This window comes from Hypomesus nipponensis, chromosome 21 (assembly GCF_054491055.1).
Source record: "Hypomesus nipponensis isolate SF chromosome 21, ASM5449105v1, whole genome shotgun sequence".
NCBI lineage: Eukaryota > Metazoa > Chordata > Actinopteri > Osmeriformes > Osmeridae > Hypomesus > Hypomesus nipponensis.
In genome coordinates this window covers 10217406-10235345 of record NC_140381.1, presented here as the reverse complement: position 1 = coordinate 10235345, position 17940 = coordinate 10217406, and the positions used below count along the sequence as shown (strand labels likewise).

The 17940-nt window shown below is 46.0% G+C and overlaps 3 protein-coding genes across 3 annotated transcripts; 1 reads left to right on the top strand and 2 right to left on the bottom strand.

The window, feature by feature from the left end:
- Nucleotides 1-104: 104 nt before the first annotated feature.
- Nucleotides 105-5869, bottom strand: fam161a (FAM161 centrosomal protein A). Its single transcript, XM_084685386.1, has 7 exons — nucleotides 5580-5869; nucleotides 4075-4337; nucleotides 2600-3832; nucleotides 2107-2274; nucleotides 1653-1752; nucleotides 1168-1325; nucleotides 105-931 (listed from the first exon to the last, which is right to left on the bottom strand). Exons 1-7 carry the CDS (start codon nucleotides 5727-5729, stop codon nucleotides 520-522), a joined length of 2484 nt encoding a protein of 827 aa, XP_084541512.1. The 5' UTR covers nucleotides 5730-5869; the 3' UTR covers nucleotides 105-519.
- A 421-nt stretch (nucleotides 5870-6290) lies between these two features.
- On the bottom strand, nucleotides 6291-11250 carry cct4 (chaperonin containing TCP1, subunit 4 (delta)). The gene is made up of 13 exons (XM_084685801.1): nucleotides 10933-11250; nucleotides 10405-10457; nucleotides 10234-10323; nucleotides 9879-9987; nucleotides 9325-9589; nucleotides 8902-9034; nucleotides 8464-8603; nucleotides 8163-8259; nucleotides 7947-8057; nucleotides 7636-7766; nucleotides 7183-7417; nucleotides 6866-6979; nucleotides 6291-6451 (listed from the first exon to the last, which is right to left on the bottom strand). The coding sequence occupies exons 1-13, from the start codon at nucleotides 11048-11050 to the stop codon at nucleotides 6437-6439; spliced, it is 1611 nt and encodes a 536-aa protein (XP_084541927.1). The 5' UTR covers nucleotides 11051-11250; the 3' UTR covers nucleotides 6291-6436.
- A 259-nt stretch (nucleotides 11251-11509) lies between these two features.
- On the top strand, nucleotides 11510-17514 carry pus10 (pseudouridine synthase 10). Its single transcript, XM_084685014.1, has 18 exons — nucleotides 11510-11615; nucleotides 12212-12339; nucleotides 12510-12770; nucleotides 12903-12989; nucleotides 13301-13335; nucleotides 13453-13567; nucleotides 13708-13769; nucleotides 14132-14177; nucleotides 14346-14410; nucleotides 14508-14593; nucleotides 14818-14943; nucleotides 15385-15441; nucleotides 15542-15618; nucleotides 15722-15777; nucleotides 15918-16035; nucleotides 16238-16380; nucleotides 16543-16642; nucleotides 16912-17514. The coding sequence occupies exons 2-18, from the start codon at nucleotides 12214-12216 to the stop codon at nucleotides 16948-16950; spliced, it is 1599 nt and encodes a 532-aa protein (XP_084541140.1). The 5' UTR covers nucleotides 11510-11615; nucleotides 12212-12213; the 3' UTR covers nucleotides 16951-17514.
- Nucleotides 17515-17940: the final 426 nt, after the last annotated feature.

The following is a 17940-nucleotide window of genomic DNA, read 5'->3' as shown; positions in this document are numbered from 1 at the left end:
TGTGTTTGTCCTTGGTTGAAGGTTTGGCAAAAATGCGTGGACCCTCCCCCATCAATTATTTCATCAGAGTATATTAAAACGAGAAACGTTGAAATTGTGTGGAAGTTTCCTTTATTTGGGAGCAAGTTACTTTGGCTTCCTCAATAAAACTCACATTTGTATACACAGTCATGCTGACTTATAGGTTGTTAAGAGGTCGGTCCAATGTTTGTAAATATACCAAATCATGCACATAATTTGTCTATTATATCGTTGACATAACAACTATCCAAAAGGCATATGCCTATATATTTATTTTATTTGAAAGACATTAAAATAAACAAATTTTTGTGTGTTTTGGATCAACCAATCTATTTCAATCACTATACATAGGATTCCATGAAATTCTACTGGTTAAATATTCACAATATTACCGGTACATGTATGCCTAATTCACAGGAACAGATTACCGAATTACATTTATCTCACTGTGAGGACACTGCCAGATAATATCTATTTATAACTATATAAACACACTTCCTAATCTTCACAGTTTTTGTCCGATATTGCTCTGCTTTCCCCATCTCTCTCTGAGTAGTGACTGCTTCGGCTGTGCTGGCTGCTTCTGTTGCTTAGTCGACTCTGGCATTTTTTAATGATGTCACTTTCCTCGTTTCTGTCATCTCCAGATAAATTCTGTTCACTGTCCTCCGAATAATGCTCATCGTCATCTGAATAGTGGTATACTCCTTGAGAGTGATGGTCATCGTCTGAATAATGACCATTGTCTGACCCTTTGTCGGCTCCATTGTGGTCTCCTGTTTTGGACCCTGACTCATCTCTTGGAGTCTTTGTAAGACCTTCCTCTGCTTCTTGGTCCAACACATCATCATCATCTGGGTAGTCATCAAGGTAGACCTTATTGTAGACAATAGGTACATCTAAGTCATCACTGAAAGACAAAATGGAAAGAAAGTGACGCATATTTCATAACTTTAGAGGAAGAAAAAAAGAGACTGTCATAAGGCCCCAACAAGGCAATTTATCTTTTATTATTATTATTATGTGTTTATATACGAAAGTGCACAGATCTTAAATCTCAATGAAGTAGCCATCTTAAAAAAAAAAAAAAAAAACATATTTGCATCATAATGCCATCTATGACTTGGGTACCAGGAAAAAGTCTACCTTTGTTTGGAATCGCTGCAGGAGGAGGCCCTGCGTGCTGAATCGCAGCTGTCTGGGCGCCGAGCCATGGGCACCTTGCTGCTGACAAAGTCCTCACTCAATCCGCAGCCCCGCAGAGCATCCGTGTAGCGCTTCTCTGCCGCCTGCTTGGCATTCCTCTGTACCCGGACACATGAGAAAATACCTAGGATGAGCTTATCTGCCATGAAAATAGCCTATGCACACTTAACCACATCTCAGTCTTCAGTATTTTGTTTCTCAGGGAGTGCATTTCTGTGTCGCAACTGTGTTTTTTGCTTGTTTTTGTCAGGTGTGTGGCCTGATTTAACACAAAAAGCGTACATTTTGACATCCCTCCTTTGATATAGAGATAGATGAGACCTCAATTTAAATCAAGGATGTTTTTCTTTGTTTAAATGTCAAACTAAAGGACTAGGGTATAAATATATCTAGAATTTACAACAATACTGTTGTAAATGTTTTACCTGCGCAACTTGTTCCAAGAGCAGAGGCCTCCCCTTCACCCTCTGTTGCATCTCCTTCATCTCCTCCTTATACTCCTTCCTGCGTTGAAGGTCTTGTTTCCTGTTACCCAACATACTCAACATAACCCCCTGTTTTCCCAAAGCAGATACATTCAACCCAAACCTAAGCATTCGAGCCATAGTAGAAGTTAAGAAAATAATGCTGGTCAAACAACCTACTCTCTGAAAAAGTGATTTTTATTGCAATACTAATAAAACTAACACCACTTTTACTATACAGCAACGCAAGGACAAAGGTCGACTTATGACAGTAATTTTTAATGTTAAAATAAATAAAGGACGGATATGCCGTTCATTTATAATGGAAATATGGCTTGGGGTGATGGGATGAAGGATATTTTTGTCTAAAGGTCTAAATGCAGAACTGGTTTGTCCCTTAGAGATATCTGGGTACCTGAACTGCTTGAGTTTGGTCTGGCAGGTTTGAGACAGGGCCAGGTGTGGGTCATTTGCTTGGGCCCGTTTGGACACCACCTTCTGGAGCTTCTTCTCCCTTTGCTTTTGTCTCTCCTTCCAGCTCTCCTCCTCCTCTTCAGCCTTCTTCCTCTGTTCAAGTACCTTTCTACTCAAGGAGAAAAAGTCTTAGTGGCAGATGAGCGACGGTGGTAAGGGGTAGGGTTGGCTTTTGGGGAACAAGAGGCGAGGAATGTACAAAGGAGCTAGAGGGAGCGAACAATGTCAGTGTCAATGGATCGGGCAAAGGATTTTAAAGGAACCAGGAAGTGGGGAAAAAAGGAGGGGATGGGTCCACATGATATCATCCAATCAGGGGTCTTAAAGACAAGAGTAAAAAAAAACTGAGCTATTTTTAAAGAGCGAACCGGAGATCTGAGACTCTCAGGAGCTCATCTAAAAAGGATTGACTCCTGGGTGACCTAGATGGGTACCTTACGGCCTCTTGGCGTTTTTTGGCGGCATCTGTGACTTTGGCCGGCAGGAGCTCCAGGCTGCCCGAGAGGGAGGAACAAAGGCTGGAGTTAGGCGTGTGTGTAAGCCTGGGGCTGACATAGGGCCACCGTGTGGCCCGTGGGCTGCTCTGCTCCTTCTCGATGTCGTCCAGGACGCGTTCGCGGTGCGAGGCAATCTGCGAAGTCCTCAGATGGAAAGGCTCGCAGGTGGTCAGGGGTTTCACATCTCGTCGGTTCTCCAGCTGCTTCCGGAACCTTCTGTAGCTGGCGTCGAAGTCCGGTACCTCCGTGTTTATCTTTGGCCTGTGGGGGGAGCTGTTGTCCTCCTCGGACTCCTCCCCGTCCCCCTTGGCCCGCCTCCTATTGCTGAGCCTGCGCGCCAGCATGCTCGGGGGCATGGAGGCGCTGTGGAGCATCTCCTTGGCCCTCATCTGCATCTTGATGGCGCGGTACAGCTGCTCCTCCTTCATCTGCTCGCCGGACGCCGCTTCGTACACCGCCTTGGGCACCGGCTTGGCCTTGAAAGGCTTCACCCTCTCCTGGTCGGACAGCGGCTGGAGGTGGCGCAGGTGCTCCTCTCTCTGCTCCTTCTTCCGGCGCTCGCGCTCCAGGAAGCTGAAGGGGCGCTGGGTGGCTCGGTGCCGGCGTTCCTCCCGCTCCTTCATGGTCCTCCGGCGCTCCTCGTCGCGCTCCTGGAGCTCCTCGAAGAGATGCAGGCGCACGTGGGCGGGCATGGGGCTGGCGCGGAACTTGCGCTGGCACTCGGTGAGCTCCTCCAACTGACGCCGCAGGTCGGCGTTCTCCAGCTCGACCTCGGAGCGGGTCTTGACGCCGTGCCGGCGCTTGTCCGCCTCGCGGACCGTCATGTGGAAGGGCTTGGGAACGGTCACCCTGGGTTTCGAGGGTTCCCTCTCGGCATCTTTCCGTCCCTTCTTGCGGCCTTTGAGACCCCTGGCGCCCTTTGGATCCCCCGGCAGGCTCTGGAGCGAGGAGGAGGAAAGGTGGAGGTGGCGAGGGGACAACTTGAAGTCCTGCCACATGTTCTTGATGTGCTCCTTGGGGGAGGACAGTAAGCCTTTCTCTACATTGGCGTCGGTGGCGCCTTCCTCGTCCGACGTGTCCATCACTCCGGAGCCTCTCCTCAGCTCCAGGGCAGAGTGAGACTTCTTTAAACGACGTAGGGCGGCTGGGCTACCCTTCATCCACGGAAGTCTGGTGAAAGACAGAAACGTAACGTATGACTTAACAGTAAAGCAGCTCATAACATGCCTAACTCCCTGCTCTGGACTGGATATATTAATAAACAGAACTCATAACAAAATGTTTCCTTCAGTCCCCCCAAAAAACTCAAATCCATAAAAACTGAATCCAGAAAAGGAGCACTTGTCAATAGTTACCTGCAGCTTCTTTGGATGGCTTACCCCAAACAAATGAAGGAAAGTAGATGGACAAACCTGTGCGCCCCCTCCACGTCATCGAGAGGCACCACCCCTTTGAGCTCCAGCTTCTTGCGGTACATGCTCTCCAGCTCGGCCATGGTGCACAGGTGGGACCTCTTCAGCTCCTCCAGCTTGCGGTAGTACTCCTCATTGGAGAAGTAGAACTCGCGCAGGTCGATGTGGTCCCCCGTCACGCGGTAGTCCTTGATCATCAGGGGGCTGCCCTTCCCCGGGACGTCCCCGTCCGCTAGCTCGGACCCCGAGTCATCATACTCCATCTGGTAGGTTGGACGAACACAGATGGAACGGGATGAGAATGGAATATCGGGGTGGGGAAACTGGGCCTGGGACTTTGCTTTGGTGATCCTGACCCTCACACTGCAGCACTCTGCATTTGCCAAATGTGGGAAACATGGAGATGTGGGATTTGCCGTGTACATATAAAATACAAAATGTCCTCCAGGTAAACATGGGCAAGTTGGATGCGCTGGTTGTAGACTGCATTGATCCGAAATGATTTAGCAAGAGACGCCATTTGATGAGATCTGGGCTACCGGCTGGAAATTTTTGAACACAGTACAATTTGTTGAATGTACAGGTGACAGACTGAGGCACAAAATAAGAAGCATAATATGAAGTGGCTCCCTAAGGCCTAAGCTTATTACCCCCTCCCCCCTCCAGTCCACACACACATACTCTTTCAGGTTGGCCAGATGGTAAAGCACACAGAAGGTGGGAGTGTGTGTGACAAAGGAAGAACTGTTCAATTGACACCGGTATTCTACCTCCATCTTCTCACCACAGTTTCTTCTGAGAAACTCACTACTTCTGAGAAATGCACTACTAATATTAAAAACATTAATACAAAGTCATATATATATGTATATATATATTTTTTAAATTATTATTAAGAACAGTGTATGGAGGCAAAGGCACCAAGGGGATTTGAAACATTTTGTCGGTAGGAAATTAAGGATTATCGGACTACTGTGACGTCAGGGTAATCTAGTCAAAGAAGAAAGCCCAAAATAGTTGGACCTACAAATTATGCAGGTTAAATCCCTCCTCAGACAAGTTGACCTGAAAACAGTCAATGGTCAGTGATTGTTATCTTTTCAGTGTAATTTTTTTTAATCGATCACATTGAAATTAAATCCAAATACGGAAAACCAAATACTTGATCCTAATATTAGTGCTTAGGCTATGTATTTTTCCATGCCATCTCAAATTCATGCCAAGCTTTATGTAATGTTTGGGGTTTCTTGTGAAAGTATACGGACAAATTTGAAAAGTAATAGTCTAGTATTTATTTTCTAAAATATAAAGTTAATGTTATAAAATAGCCTATGCTACAGCAAATACGGAGTATTTGTTTTGATGTTGGTTCAGTTGAATTATATTTTGTTATCCCATGTGTTGCAATATCCGGATTATAATAGCAGCCAAAAATATTACAAATCAAATCTGGTCACAGAAGTTTTTTGAAAAACAAATTCATTGCAATTTAAATGTTTTCTTACCTCCTTTTCATAATCTCGGTTGTCCATACTGCCCGAATATGGAAGAGCTCGCTCACGTTCGTATAGCGCTAACGGAGCTTTGGTGTGAGGGTCTACCGGTGTTTTCAAACATGAGGTTACCAAAACATTAGCCCGATGTGCATTTGCCATAGTTTTTCCCTACACACTTCCCTTTTTACAACTTTATCTAGGTTGATGCCAAAGTGACCGAGACGCTAAGATGCACCTAGCAAAGGACATCAAAGTGGTTGCGCTCCAGGGCAACAGCGACGCATCGCGTGGTTGGGAAGGAAGTGATTCAAGACTTTCAGGAAGTGACAAGAAAGTCCATCTTAGACATACACTGGTTGCGATTACTAATTTTATTACAAGTTTATTGCCACGGGATTTTAAAGGGGAACGTGCTCAACACAAATGTGCTTTAACCTTTTATATCTCAAACTGCAAAATATAGCATTATCCATAATTTTCAAAATGGGACCAAATCAACCTGATAGCTACTAGTTATATTTTTGCATAATAAAAAAATAAAAAAAGGAACCCATCAGTGAATTCTGAATGATGATATCAGTTACACAGTAAAACAGTCATGACCACAAACTGAGATTTAAAAGACCAACTCCCCTTTTCTGAGAGGGTGGTCATGATGGTTCAAAACCTAGGACACACAAAAAAGATAGGAATGATACAAACTCACACAGGAAAAAGCTGGAGTGTCAAAAAAACAAACAGTTTTATTAAATTACGTAACGTAACAACTAGAGGACATCAAGACAGAGCGGTCTCAAGCAAGCAGTTCTGTGATCCCTTGTGGCACTACCAGGCGCAGTGAAGGTCTTGCTACATTGATAGAGTCCTTATCGAGTGTTCACCTGAAATAAAAGTATTTCGAAAAACATGAAATGTCACCACTCCGTTGAAATATTACACAATTGTATCTTTTGTACCATTTGTATAAAAAAAAAGTATTTTTATATTGTAAATTACAGTAACTTTATATTTTATGGTATATTTGAGTTAAATTATAAATGCACCGATTACTGCTAGTTTACGTACCCTTGGTATAGTTAGACCTCATTTTTAAATTTGTAAGATTCCTATATGTCTAATGTATGGCACCTTCCTGCCAAAGCAAATTCATTGTCTGTGCAAACTTTCATGCCGATTAAAACACATTCTGATTTAGATGAACTAATGCAGGGTTGTCTAAACTAATGAATACTAAGGTCCTGTGAGTGATGATCTGGCAAGAACCACGCTGACTGCCATGAGCGTCTCCCTCTTACCACGTCGTCGATCTTCAGGATGCTGCGGACGGTCTCGGTGGACAGGGTCAGGGCGCTGATGGAAACCAGCAAGGGCTGCACCACCAGCTCCTCCAGGATGTTAGAGATTCCTCCCTGAGAGTGGGGGGGGGGGGGGGCACTCGTAAGCTTTCAAGCCTGCTTTTCATTTAAGCATGTCAAAGACGATGCTTTGTCGAGACAAGGATGGCAAATGACTAAGATTACAACTACTACTTGATCACTTATCGTTTAAACCCCCCCCCCCCAAAAAAAAACCACAATTTGTAACCACCGTGTCCAGAAACGTTCCCGCTCACCTTGCGGACGTTGATGCCGGCCGTCTTCTCGCCCTGGGCGTGCCGGTTGCGTAGCTCTGTCACCGTGGAGATGGGGTTGAGGCCGGCGTTCTCGGCCAGCGTGGATGGGATGACCTCCAGGGCGTCTGCGTAGGCGCGCACGCAGTAGGCCTCCATGCCAGCCAGGGTGCGGGAGTACTCGGCCAGGCGCAGGGCCAGCTCGATCTCCGGGGCGCCGCCGCCAGCTATCAGGGCCCTGGGAGGGGCAGAGAGGGGAGGAGATGGGTTAAAGCACCGCAGCAATCTCCCAAATCGAGCAACAAATGAGGTCAAGCTAAATGTACATGGCAAAAAAATTTATGAAAATATTCACACAAACTCAAAATTACTGAGGAAAACCCAGTTCTAGAATAATAAATCTTCCTTCCAGAACAAACGTAAAAGAAAGCGAGACAGCGCTTGGCTTCAGCGTACCTCTTCTTGACCAGGCAGCGGATGACGCAGAGCGCGTCGTGGATGGAGCGCTCGGCCTCCTCGATCACCAGCTTGTTGGAGCCGCGCACCACGATGCTCACAGTCTTCCCGGGGCTGGTGCAGCCTGTGATCTGCAGGCAGACAGACGCACGCCCAATAAAACACACAAGACATGGTAATGAGGACCTGTTATTATGAGTTTGGATTGTGTCACAGAGTCTGGGTTAAGACCAGCTCCATGTGACGGAAAGCTGATCTCGGAGAGGGATTCATCAATCCGGAGCAGGTAACGGCAGGGGCCGGTGCTGTACCTTGACCAGTTTGCCGGAGCCATCCAGGCTGACCTCCTCGGCCAGCTCGGCAGTGCCCAGCATCTCTGGGGTGAACTGGTCGATGTGGGCCACGGGCTTGGTGCCAATGGTCTGCAGACGGAAAGCACGGTCGGGTCACTGAGGCATAAGCGTGTGGTTTGTCTTTTTCTTCATACATCGCGACGCAAACGGACGGAATTGCGTTGACGTGTTTACCTTGCAGATGAATTCGATGTCCTCTCTCTCGATCTCCTTAATGACCATGATTCTCATCTTGTTGAGGAAGTGGAGGGCCAGGTCGCTCAGCGCATCTCTGAGGGATGGGAAAGAAGTTCAAAATATTGATTAACGGTTCCCTTGGTTACCCATCTCTGTAGAAAATAATGATGGTAATTTGACTCTTTAGGCTCTTTAATAGGGAAGTGCCACTTGAAGAGCACAATCACAATGTCATAGACTAGTGTTAGGGAACACTAAGGTAAAGTCGTTTTGGGGGGGGGAGGGGGCATGTCAGTACCTGAGAATGGACTTCTGGATGAGCAGGACGTTGCAGCCAGCCTTCTTAATCTGTTTGATCAGGTTAAGGATGTAGGCACGCTCCTCGCGCAGCACGCGGTCCATCTGGGCATAGTCTGACACCACAATCTGGTTGTCCATCTGGAGAAAAAACGAGGACAAATTATAATCTTATAATGTTTGTATGCATTTTTATTTTTATTCATGCACGAGGTCAATGTTCCTGCAGATAATCCCACTGAGACTGACAAAAATCTCTTGTGGGACATGAAAATCAGACTGGACCAAACCCAAAAAAGTATGAGAGTACAAAAATTAAATAAAGATGGAAATTTAAAAGGATAACGCGATAAAGTCTGTCACCATATTATCACCACAGCAATACATAAAAGAAAATTGCAGGTGTGATCTTAAGTGTTTGTAGTGTTGCTGGACTTACGTCGGTTTTAGGAGGGGACAGGCAGAACTGGATCAGGCCGATTTTGGCCTTCTCCACGCGGGACACGCCCGAGTTGACCACCCTCTGGGTCAGCACGAGGCCTTCCACCAGCTCACAGTCGTCGATGGTCCCGCTGCACAGACGCCAAGCACGTTAGCAGAGCCACAAGTCAATAAATACGCTCCTATCAAAATATAGGCTGTTAGGCTAACAGCTGGTGCAAAGCATTCACGATTTCCAGCGGGTCTCCATACGACGACTATGCCTACATGACAGCCGATACGACTCAACAAACAACAACATGCAGACTGGCACAAGAGTCATCTTGTTGCCGCCATCTTGGCACACAACCTCAAGCCCACCTCCCAATCTACCTCCCCACATTCCTGACCCCCCCCCCCCCCCCAGCGTCATCCCACTCACCCCAGCTTCTTCACGATGTGGATGTCGTGCAGGTCCACGCTGGTGGCGGTGGCCGGGTCGATGACGCGCATGACGGCGTCCACGCTCATGGGCGCCAGGAGGCTCGAGTACTGCGACACCACCTTGGAGCACAGCGAGGTGGTGGCGCTGTTCAGCAGCGTCTCGCGGTCGCTCAGCAGCACCGGCGCGCTCATGTCCGTCAGGATCTCCACGCCCTTGTCCACCGCCTTCTGGAAGGACTCGGAGATGGTGGTGGGGTGGATGCCTGCGCACGCACAAAAGGGGGGGGGGGGGGGATTTGAAAGGTCATGCTCGTGCATGGCTATGGATGAGAGTATTTGTAGGATGGATTCGGTCTAGACCGAACCAGGACTAATCTCTCGCTTGAAATCATTTGGTTGTGCCGTAAACCAGTTTCAAACCAACAAGGTCTATTCCAAGTCATGTTCCACAGTATTTTAGTATTTGTTAAGACTTCCTACACAACTTCATTGTGTTTTCAGTTTCAGTTGAACGATGGAAATGAGATGCGGTGCAAAGGAAGCTCCTCCTACCCTTCTGCAGCAGCTTGGAGCAGGCGTCCAGCAGGGCGCCGGCAATGACGACCACCGACGTGGTGCCGTCCCCAGCCTCAATGTCCTGGGCTTTGGACAGCTCCACCAGCTGACACACACACACACACACACACACACACACACACACACACACACACACACACACACACACACACACACACACACACACACACACACACACACACACACACACACACACACACACACACACACAGCTCAATGTCGAGCAACAGGTAAACAAACATACAAATGCATGTCCAAATCTCATCATCTACGATGGTGACAACGGTCCGTTTCCAATGGGGAGTTTGCATCCATTTGTTGCGGAACGTACCATCTTGGCTGCAGGGTGGAGGACCTGCATCTGTTTCAAGATGGTGGCCCCGTCGTTGGTGATGGTCACGTCACCCTTCCCATCCTGGATCTGCAAAAGTTGGGTTCCTCTTTAGCGGCTTGTACATGATCACGAGTGAGGATACTGAGGAAAAAGTTCAACTTTGCTCACCATCTTGTCCATGCCCTTGGGCCCAAGGCTTGTTCTGATGGCATCAGCCACAGCTGTCAAACAAAAGGTATTTTATCATTACTTCTGTCAAAAGTACCGGCCCATAAAACTTCTGGGACACTGAAACAAATGATTTCTAACGACCCGAACAATACAGTGGGGATCATAACGAATACAGATAGACTTTTGAGATTACACGTACATTTAACAAAGACTAACAAAGCACGCACCAATCACCAACTGATGAAATGAACATTTATGAAAGCTGGAGCAAGGCCATTGTGTCTCAAAAAACATCAAAAACGCGTTAGACTTGTTTGCGGGCAACTTTTAGCCGAAATGTGTCAAGTCATAGGGACTGGATGAGACGCAGCAAGCAAACAGTTGCCCTGCCCATCATCAGACCGCCAGTAGCATCCATTCAATGCGTCGCACCAAGTTCGCACTATGACAACTGCGACAAACACAATTGCATGGGGAAAGCATTTGAGCTCGTGTTGCATTTGAAATGCTATAAAAATGTTATACCTTTTCCGGCAGAGATATTACTGAACCGAATCTGGGCAGGCTTGTCGCGGTCCACATACGCCCCTCCTTTGTTTTTCCAAGCATTTGTGGCTCTCGGTGCAGACGCTATTTCAGGCATCGCTACTTATATTCGTCGGATATTGTTAACAAAAGACCTCTGAAGGGGACAAGTATGTCCCAAACTTGAAATAATATTGCTTTGCCTGAGATGGGTTCAGATTCTGATTATCGCCTGCTCCGATCAGAACCTTCTCGAGCCACCGGTTGCGACTGTTGCTGCAAAAGGACCCTCCTGTCACTTTCCGCGGCGCTTTGATATGACGTGTTTAGCTGCCCGAAAATCTGCCATGCGGTTGACAAATTAGGAAGGCAGTAGTAGTACATCACATAGTTTATCGATCTAAATGGTTGTCCCATGTTCTTCATACTGAACGAATATAGATATCTGTGTGTACATATTGTGATTGTATATAATGAAATGAAATGAAAAATACTTGTAAGATTAATCTAAATAAATAAAATACACTTGTATTGAAGCCACAAAGTACAGTGTCGGATTTGATTAGCTTTGTCTACAGTCAAGCCTCCAACACATTCTGTAGTCATGCAGAGGATGTGTTTTTCATAGTTTTTTTCATAGAATTATTTTGCAGTTCTTCGTTCGTAAATCTAACACCCCCAAGGTACGGTACTACTTTTGACTTTGTTACTTCGTAATATTGATCTAAATCATTATCTGCTGCCCTTCGCTAGGCCTTCAAATTAGTTAAGTGAAATGCACTTAGCCTGCTGCTACGCACGTTTTTTCATAACCGTAGCTTTTATATGTCGTAGCTGTGCAGAATATGTAGTGTACTAGTGACTGACTGGGCTATACCATCTCTAACCCAGCAACTACTGTTGATTTAGTGTGTGTGGTGTTGAATTGATAACGTTCTATTACTAAGTCAGCATCTGTTACTTGGTTTTCATCCTCTTTAATTTAAGATAAGGTTATTCTTGTTGGGTTACTCTCATCGCATGAATATTACTTGCATTGTCACATGTAAGTAAAGTAGCTCTGCTAGGAAATATTATTGCATATCATAATAATGTACCCTATATCATAATTTATATGTACCCTGTACTGTAAAAATGGCTATCAACTTTAACTTGAGTAAGCTATCATGAGTTTTCCTGTTCACCCCAGTTAAGCACCACTCATCTGTCCAACGTTAAACGTCAACATTGCTGAAGGAAGGGACATGCTCTGTGCTTAACCACCTATGGTCATTTACAGCCATGGTGCCCTTGAAGGAGAAAGACGGGCCCATCGTGAAGAACCTGCTGGCTGCGGGGTGCTGTGCTCGCTGCGTACTCCGGTTCTGTTGCATAGGAATTCCCTCTGCCTACAGACAATCCTACCAGGTGAGTTCATAGAATTCCATTGGCTGGCTGGAAAATGGCATGCTGGGTGAACATCCCCCCCAAAAAACACCTTTTGACTTCCTTCCATGTAACACCTGTGTACTGTTAATGGATGGACTCACCAACTTGACTGATTCCACGTGTTTCTTGCTTTGTTGTCTCCTTCTCAGGACACCGTGAAGGAACTTCACGATTTCATCAGAGAAGCCGAAAACAATCAATCCCAAGATGCAACAGTACCAGAACACACAGAAAATCCTCCAAGTAAAAAAATAAGGCTGGACACCACAGAAGCCGACAGCCATATTGAAGGGGACACCGCCATGGTTCCCGTGTTAGATGAACCTGAGAAAAACCCTGCAGATTCTGATGTTTGTGTGGTGTGTCTCGGTGTACTACAGGAGTTCTGTGACCGGGCCCATGCCACAAAGGTGTGTTCCTCACAGACTTTTGTGTGAGAAGATATGGGGAAAAGCATAGCATTGTGCAAAATGTAATATCTGAAGTGGGAAATGCTGTTCCACAATGTCAATGGAGGAGTTCATAGTTGTGTCTTTGTGCAGATATCAGATGCTGTGAAGACGGAAAACTACCAGTTTGACACGCTGGTGCTGTCCGTCTCGCTCCCTGCCCAGCTGTCTGTCAGAGAGGTTTGTGTTTCTTGACGTGACCTGCCTCAGATGACCTCATGTCCGCAAATCCATTTCAATCCCTCTTTTTTTTACCAAATGGCCGTGCACTGCATTCAAAGTGTAAGGTGTGGCACTGGTTTGCTGTATCAAAGCCAGTCACTGTTATTTGTGGTTTGGCCTCTAGAGGGCAGCTGCACCGTATCTAATGGTGGTTAAAGAAAAATGCTGTTTTGCAGACTTGCTGGTGGCCTTAACATTTGTCTGTGCACAGTCCATACTCTTGATAGTTATAAAGCGTGCCTCTAAATGTTTCTGTGACGTCTCCACAGCACTCGTGTTGGCTGCATATCAAGAAGGAAGTGAGGTGAGGAGACGATCCCATGGCATCCATCGTGCCCATGTCCCTCACCCTCAGTGCTTACGATGAGTTGTAGTGCAGTGCTTGACTAAGTCTCACCGGCTTTTCTATCACCCTTACAAGGGAGAAGAGCATGTGCCTTAACAAGGACGACGTCATCCAAGTGAAGGAGGCCTTCAAGTGGATCATGCAGGGCCTGATCTCCAAGGAGATGGGAGGGAAGCCTGTGGTCACCAAGGTGAGTGACCTTGCGACCTGAAAGCGAGAAAGTAATCCCGACTACGAACAGACCCCTTAGGTGGTGCTACGTCTATTTACTGTGTAGCTGTCATTCCAACACACAGAGGACATTTCTTTCTTCCTTTTTGTTCCATCCAGAGTTCGTTTGAGATTGGCGTGGGGTTCACTCACCCAGAGACAGACGGAGACTGCCATTTCCTGTAAGCGTAACCCAGTTGGATTGGTTCAATTCACTCCTCAGTAGAACTAAATGCACCATCAGATCGTTGGGTTTTCATTGCAGTAGCTGGCTAAAGTGGTTTATGAAAGGCAGTCATCGCATATGTGAGTCACCTGTCATTTAAGGAATGAAACATTGGCACATTAGTGTCCACATGCTTACCTCCTCTCAGTCATGGAATGGTTAAATGGACATATGAGGATAGACGGGTAGACCGGTAGATGGACAGATTTCACAATTGCCAAGGCGTGACATTTCAATATGACAAGGTTGGTATGCACCATATGAACATGTTCATTCACGTGTCGTAAATCCTTCTGTATTTGATCATTTGTTTCTCAGGGCTAGCACCTGCTCTGACTGCTTCCGACCAACCAAGAACAAACAGGTCAATAAAGTTCAAAACATATTTTTATGTGTTTTGAAATATTTTCAAATGGGCGAATGTAAAGCGTTTTCAATTTGACTGTTTTTGTTGGTGCAACAAACGTAAACTATATTTACATCAATAGCTATTGTTCCCTTTTTCTTAAACTGGATTTTATTCTTGTTACAGTCAGTCTTCACGAGAATGGCAGTGATCAAAGCCCTGGAGAAAATTTCAGATGACAAGTTTCTGAAGTACGTCGTGTTCTGCAGACTTTGCATATTTGTTGAGACCGTTCTAATTTCCCTTGAATCTGGAATTTGATGTATTGTTATACATTGTTCTTTCCAGAAAGTTCCCCTGTCCTCCCTCAAAACCGACCAGTAAATGCATTGCCCAGGATGTCCAGTGTCTTCATGTGTCTGTATTTGTGGCAGGTAAGGTTTCTCAACCATTCCATTCCATGAGTCATCACCCAGGTCCTCACCCAGGTCTGGAGTGATCAGAAGAGATGGTGTACAATTGTATGTCATTTGTGGATAGTTTACTGCTCACATGCAGATAAACAACGCCACCTCAGGGTTTGGAGATTATTGCTGAGTCACTTCGATTTTTGAAGCATGTCGTTCCGAGAGTCATTATTTCGTTCATGTCGCCGCAGGGAGGTACAACAAGTTCTCGCGCGCTCTGCCCCAGACTCCCTGGTTGATTGACGGCGAGAGGCGGATGGAATCTTCTGTGGAAGAGCTGATCGCTGCACCTCTCCTTTCTTCATTCAGGGCAGACGGTAACCGAATACGAGTATATTAGTATGCAATGACCATATTTGGTAGTATGTTCCTCAAGGTATTTCTTTATTTTCTTTCTAATATGACATTCAATTTGAATTGTAACCACATTTGATTCACGGCATGATGTAAACTAGGGCCCTACACCTTAAACAAACTCTTGACTTGTCTCCCAAGTGCTGTCATGCACAACCGTGACGGTCTTCAAACTAATTCTCGATGAAACTCCCTCAACCCCCACCCGCCTGAAAACACGTTTTCTTGTCTCCCAAATGCTGTCAGGCATCGTGTATACTGTATTTCTCTGGCTGTGCCAGCCCCATGAAGATATTTGCGTGCTATTATAAACCGGTGCCCTATAGTACCTACCCTACTAAAGTCACAGATGACGAAACCTCTCAGTTAGCGTGTGTTACCTGTCTCTCTACTCGTCTCCTCAGGGTTTAACTTCTCCTCGTCGGGAAGAGAGGACGTGGACGTGCGCACCCTCGGAAACGGTGAGACGGCGACGTAATGTGACGCGACCACCCGTACTCGCGCAGACATCATGTCGGCCTATTCGTGCGAGGTGTCACGTGTCGTGTCTCTCTCTGACAGGTCGGCCATTCGCATTGGAACTGCTGAATCCTCACAGAGCCAGGTTTGACAAGGCAGAGATCCGGCAACTGCAGGAGGTACCGTTGCACATAAACAACCAAATAAACAAACAGAAACGTAGTCATGCTGCACTCGTATTGCTGTGCCGCAGTATTGTCACCTCTTTTCCCTCCCCCGCAGACCATTAACGAGTCATCCGACAAGATCCGAGTCAGAGACCTGCAGATTGTAACAAGGTGATCAGTCACACGCGTGTTCACCCGCCGTTCCGTAACTTGCGGCGCGTGGGCATAGTGCAGATGGGTAATGTATGGAACAGGAATGGATGAACGACATTCACTTTTGATGACCTGCGCGCGTGTCTTTGACTCTTCAGAGAGGCCATGGGGCACATGAAGGAGGGTGAAGAGGACAAGACCAAGTCCTACACTGCCCTGATCTGGACCCGGAAAGCCATTGAGAAAGAGGATATCACATTCATAGACAACATCAAAGTAAGGCAATCTTCTACTCACCTTGTTGTGTAGAAAATGTTGATATAACTTTACTATCCCGCATGCAAACCTGAGGGCCAATTAGCATCTTTTTGTAACCTCGAGACGGTACGCGACGGAAATAACAAACACGAATCGACAACGATGCGTGAATTTTTTTTTTTCTGTTTCATTAGCAAACACTCATTTCTCGCTCCCCCAGGAGTTAAAGATAGCCCAGAAGACCCCTTTGAGGGTATTGCATCGCCGGCCGCTGGCTGTCAGAGAGCGCGTCATACACACCATGAGCACCCGCTTCCTGGACACGCATCACTTCCACCTGGAGCTGAGGACGCAAGCTGGGACGTATCCTTTGGTTTTGAATTGCGTAATGTCGTTGTCGTTCACACGCACGCCCTGGCTGTGCGTTGTGGTCGGCCATTCACTCTTACACACAGGAGGCTGATCCGAGGTCAGGACCTGTGACAAGAAATGAACTTGTAAGCTCCTTAATTGGCGTATCACCAGATACATAAAGGAGTTTGTTCATGGAGATTTCGGTCGTACCAAGCCTAACCTGTGTGAGCTTTTGGAAGCCGAAACGGACATTCTTGAGTTGGACGTCGAGGTGGGTTACAGGGAAATCGCAAACACTCAAGTTAACCAGCATTGTGTAATTATTTCGCGAAAAATGGTAGGGACATTCACTGGAGCACTTCTGTGCTTAACCACAAGTGGGATGTCTCCGGTTGGGAAAGCTAACCTTTAAAATAAGTCTGTCAAACCTAAATGGGTCTAAGTCAATTTCAATCATTCATATTGGTCCAGATGTATAACCCCTCTATCTCCCTTTCTCTCCTTAACCTGCACTCTCTCTCCCCCACATTCCCTCCTTAGTCTGTGGATGTGGACTGGCCTCCAGCCATCCCAGAGTGACCGCAGCTGTGCTGCGTCTGACTACATGCACCACAGAGGGGAATTGACTGTGTCCTCTCCCCAGTACCACCTTCCCTGGACCTCCTCCACTCAGCCACGAGCTGGTGCCTTGCAAGGATGGGGGCGATAGGGTCAATCCACTATGTTGTTAAGTCAGTGAGCTTGTCCGTGAGCTATACTATGTGTGAGCTGTCACTGAAAGGTGTGCTGAGTGTTCTATGGATTAACAAGGGATGCTTGATGTTATTGTCGATGGAGGAGGCACTGGTCAAGAGGGAGGGAGTTTGTGAAGAATCGCAGTATCACTGAGAATTTCTCGCCAAAATTGAAATTCTGTTTAAATTCTTAAGCTTGAATCATAGCGATTTTGGGAATATGTACATGATATTTTTTTTTAAGGAAAACCAGTAAACTGGTAGTGTACTTTACTTGGTGTGTTTGTGTTGTGGTTAACCTCCTCAATGCTGTGCAGACATGGTGGGATTCAAAATTTGATTCGTAGTAACCCTCTCAGCAAGTGATGATTTTGTTCCGCCTTAAAAAAATAAATTCCTTTCCCAAATAGTTACAAAATGGACTTTTTCTGGGGAAACTACAACTTATAAGAATGTCTCAATTCACATCATTCTTAATTAGGAACAGGATTTGACTGCAGAATACCAGTCTACTTATCGGTATTGGCTTTCTTGCAAAAAAACATGACACAATAACCCTGAAATGTATTCTTTTAATTTAATTCAAAATAAATACTACCACGGCAACGCAAGTCCACTATTGGGTTCTTGCCCTAATATTTTGGTAAGAAAACAAACAAGCAAAAAACGATTGAGAAAAAAAAACAAAAAAAAACATTGGATAAAAAAGAGACTTTAGTTAATGCATCCAACAACATCCTTCAGTGACTTCAAAGAGGTGCCTTTATGACTCTGGACAAACACACTGGGTAAACACTGGCTAGAATGACACAAACATATAAATAAAACAAGTACT

Excerpts from the sequence above, each read along its gene's own strand:
- fam161a (XM_084685386.1), bottom strand. The coding sequence starts at position 5,729 with ATGGCAAATGCACATCGGGCTAATGTTTTGGTAACCTCATGTTTGAAA. Across the intron at positions 4,338-5,579 it reads ACCGAGATTATGAAAAGGAG|ATGGAGTATGATGACTCGGG; the intron begins GTAAGAAAACAT and ends CCAACCTACCAG. Across the intron at positions 1,753-2,106 it reads ACCAAACTCAAGCAGTTCAG|GAAACAAGACCTTCAACGCA; the intron begins GTACCCAGATAT and ends GTTGGGTAACAG.
- pus10 (XM_084685014.1), top strand. The coding sequence starts at position 12,214 with ATGGTGCCCTTGAAGGAGAAAGACGGGCCCATCGTGAAGAACCTGCTG. Across the intron at positions 13,770-14,131 it reads GACGGAGACTGCCATTTCCT|GGCTAGCACCTGCTCTGACT; the intron begins GTAAGCGTAACC and ends TTTGTTTCTCAG. Across the intron at positions 14,411-14,507 it reads TCAGATGACAAGTTTCTGAA|AAAGTTCCCCTGTCCTCCCT; the intron begins GTACGTCGTGTT and ends TGTTCTTTCCAG.
- cct4 (XM_084685801.1), bottom strand. The coding sequence starts at position 11,050 with ATGCCTGAAATAGCGTCTGCACCGAGAGCCACAAATGCTTGGAAAAAC. Across the intron at positions 8,604-8,901 it reads TGTCCCCTCCTAAAACCGAC|ATGGACAACCAGATTGTGGT; the intron begins GTAAGTCCAGCA and ends TTTTTTCTCCAG. Across the intron at positions 7,418-7,635 it reads CGCTGCCTGGTCAAGAAGAG|GGCCCTGATAGCTGGCGGCG; the intron begins GTACGCTGAAGC and ends TGCCCCTCCCAG.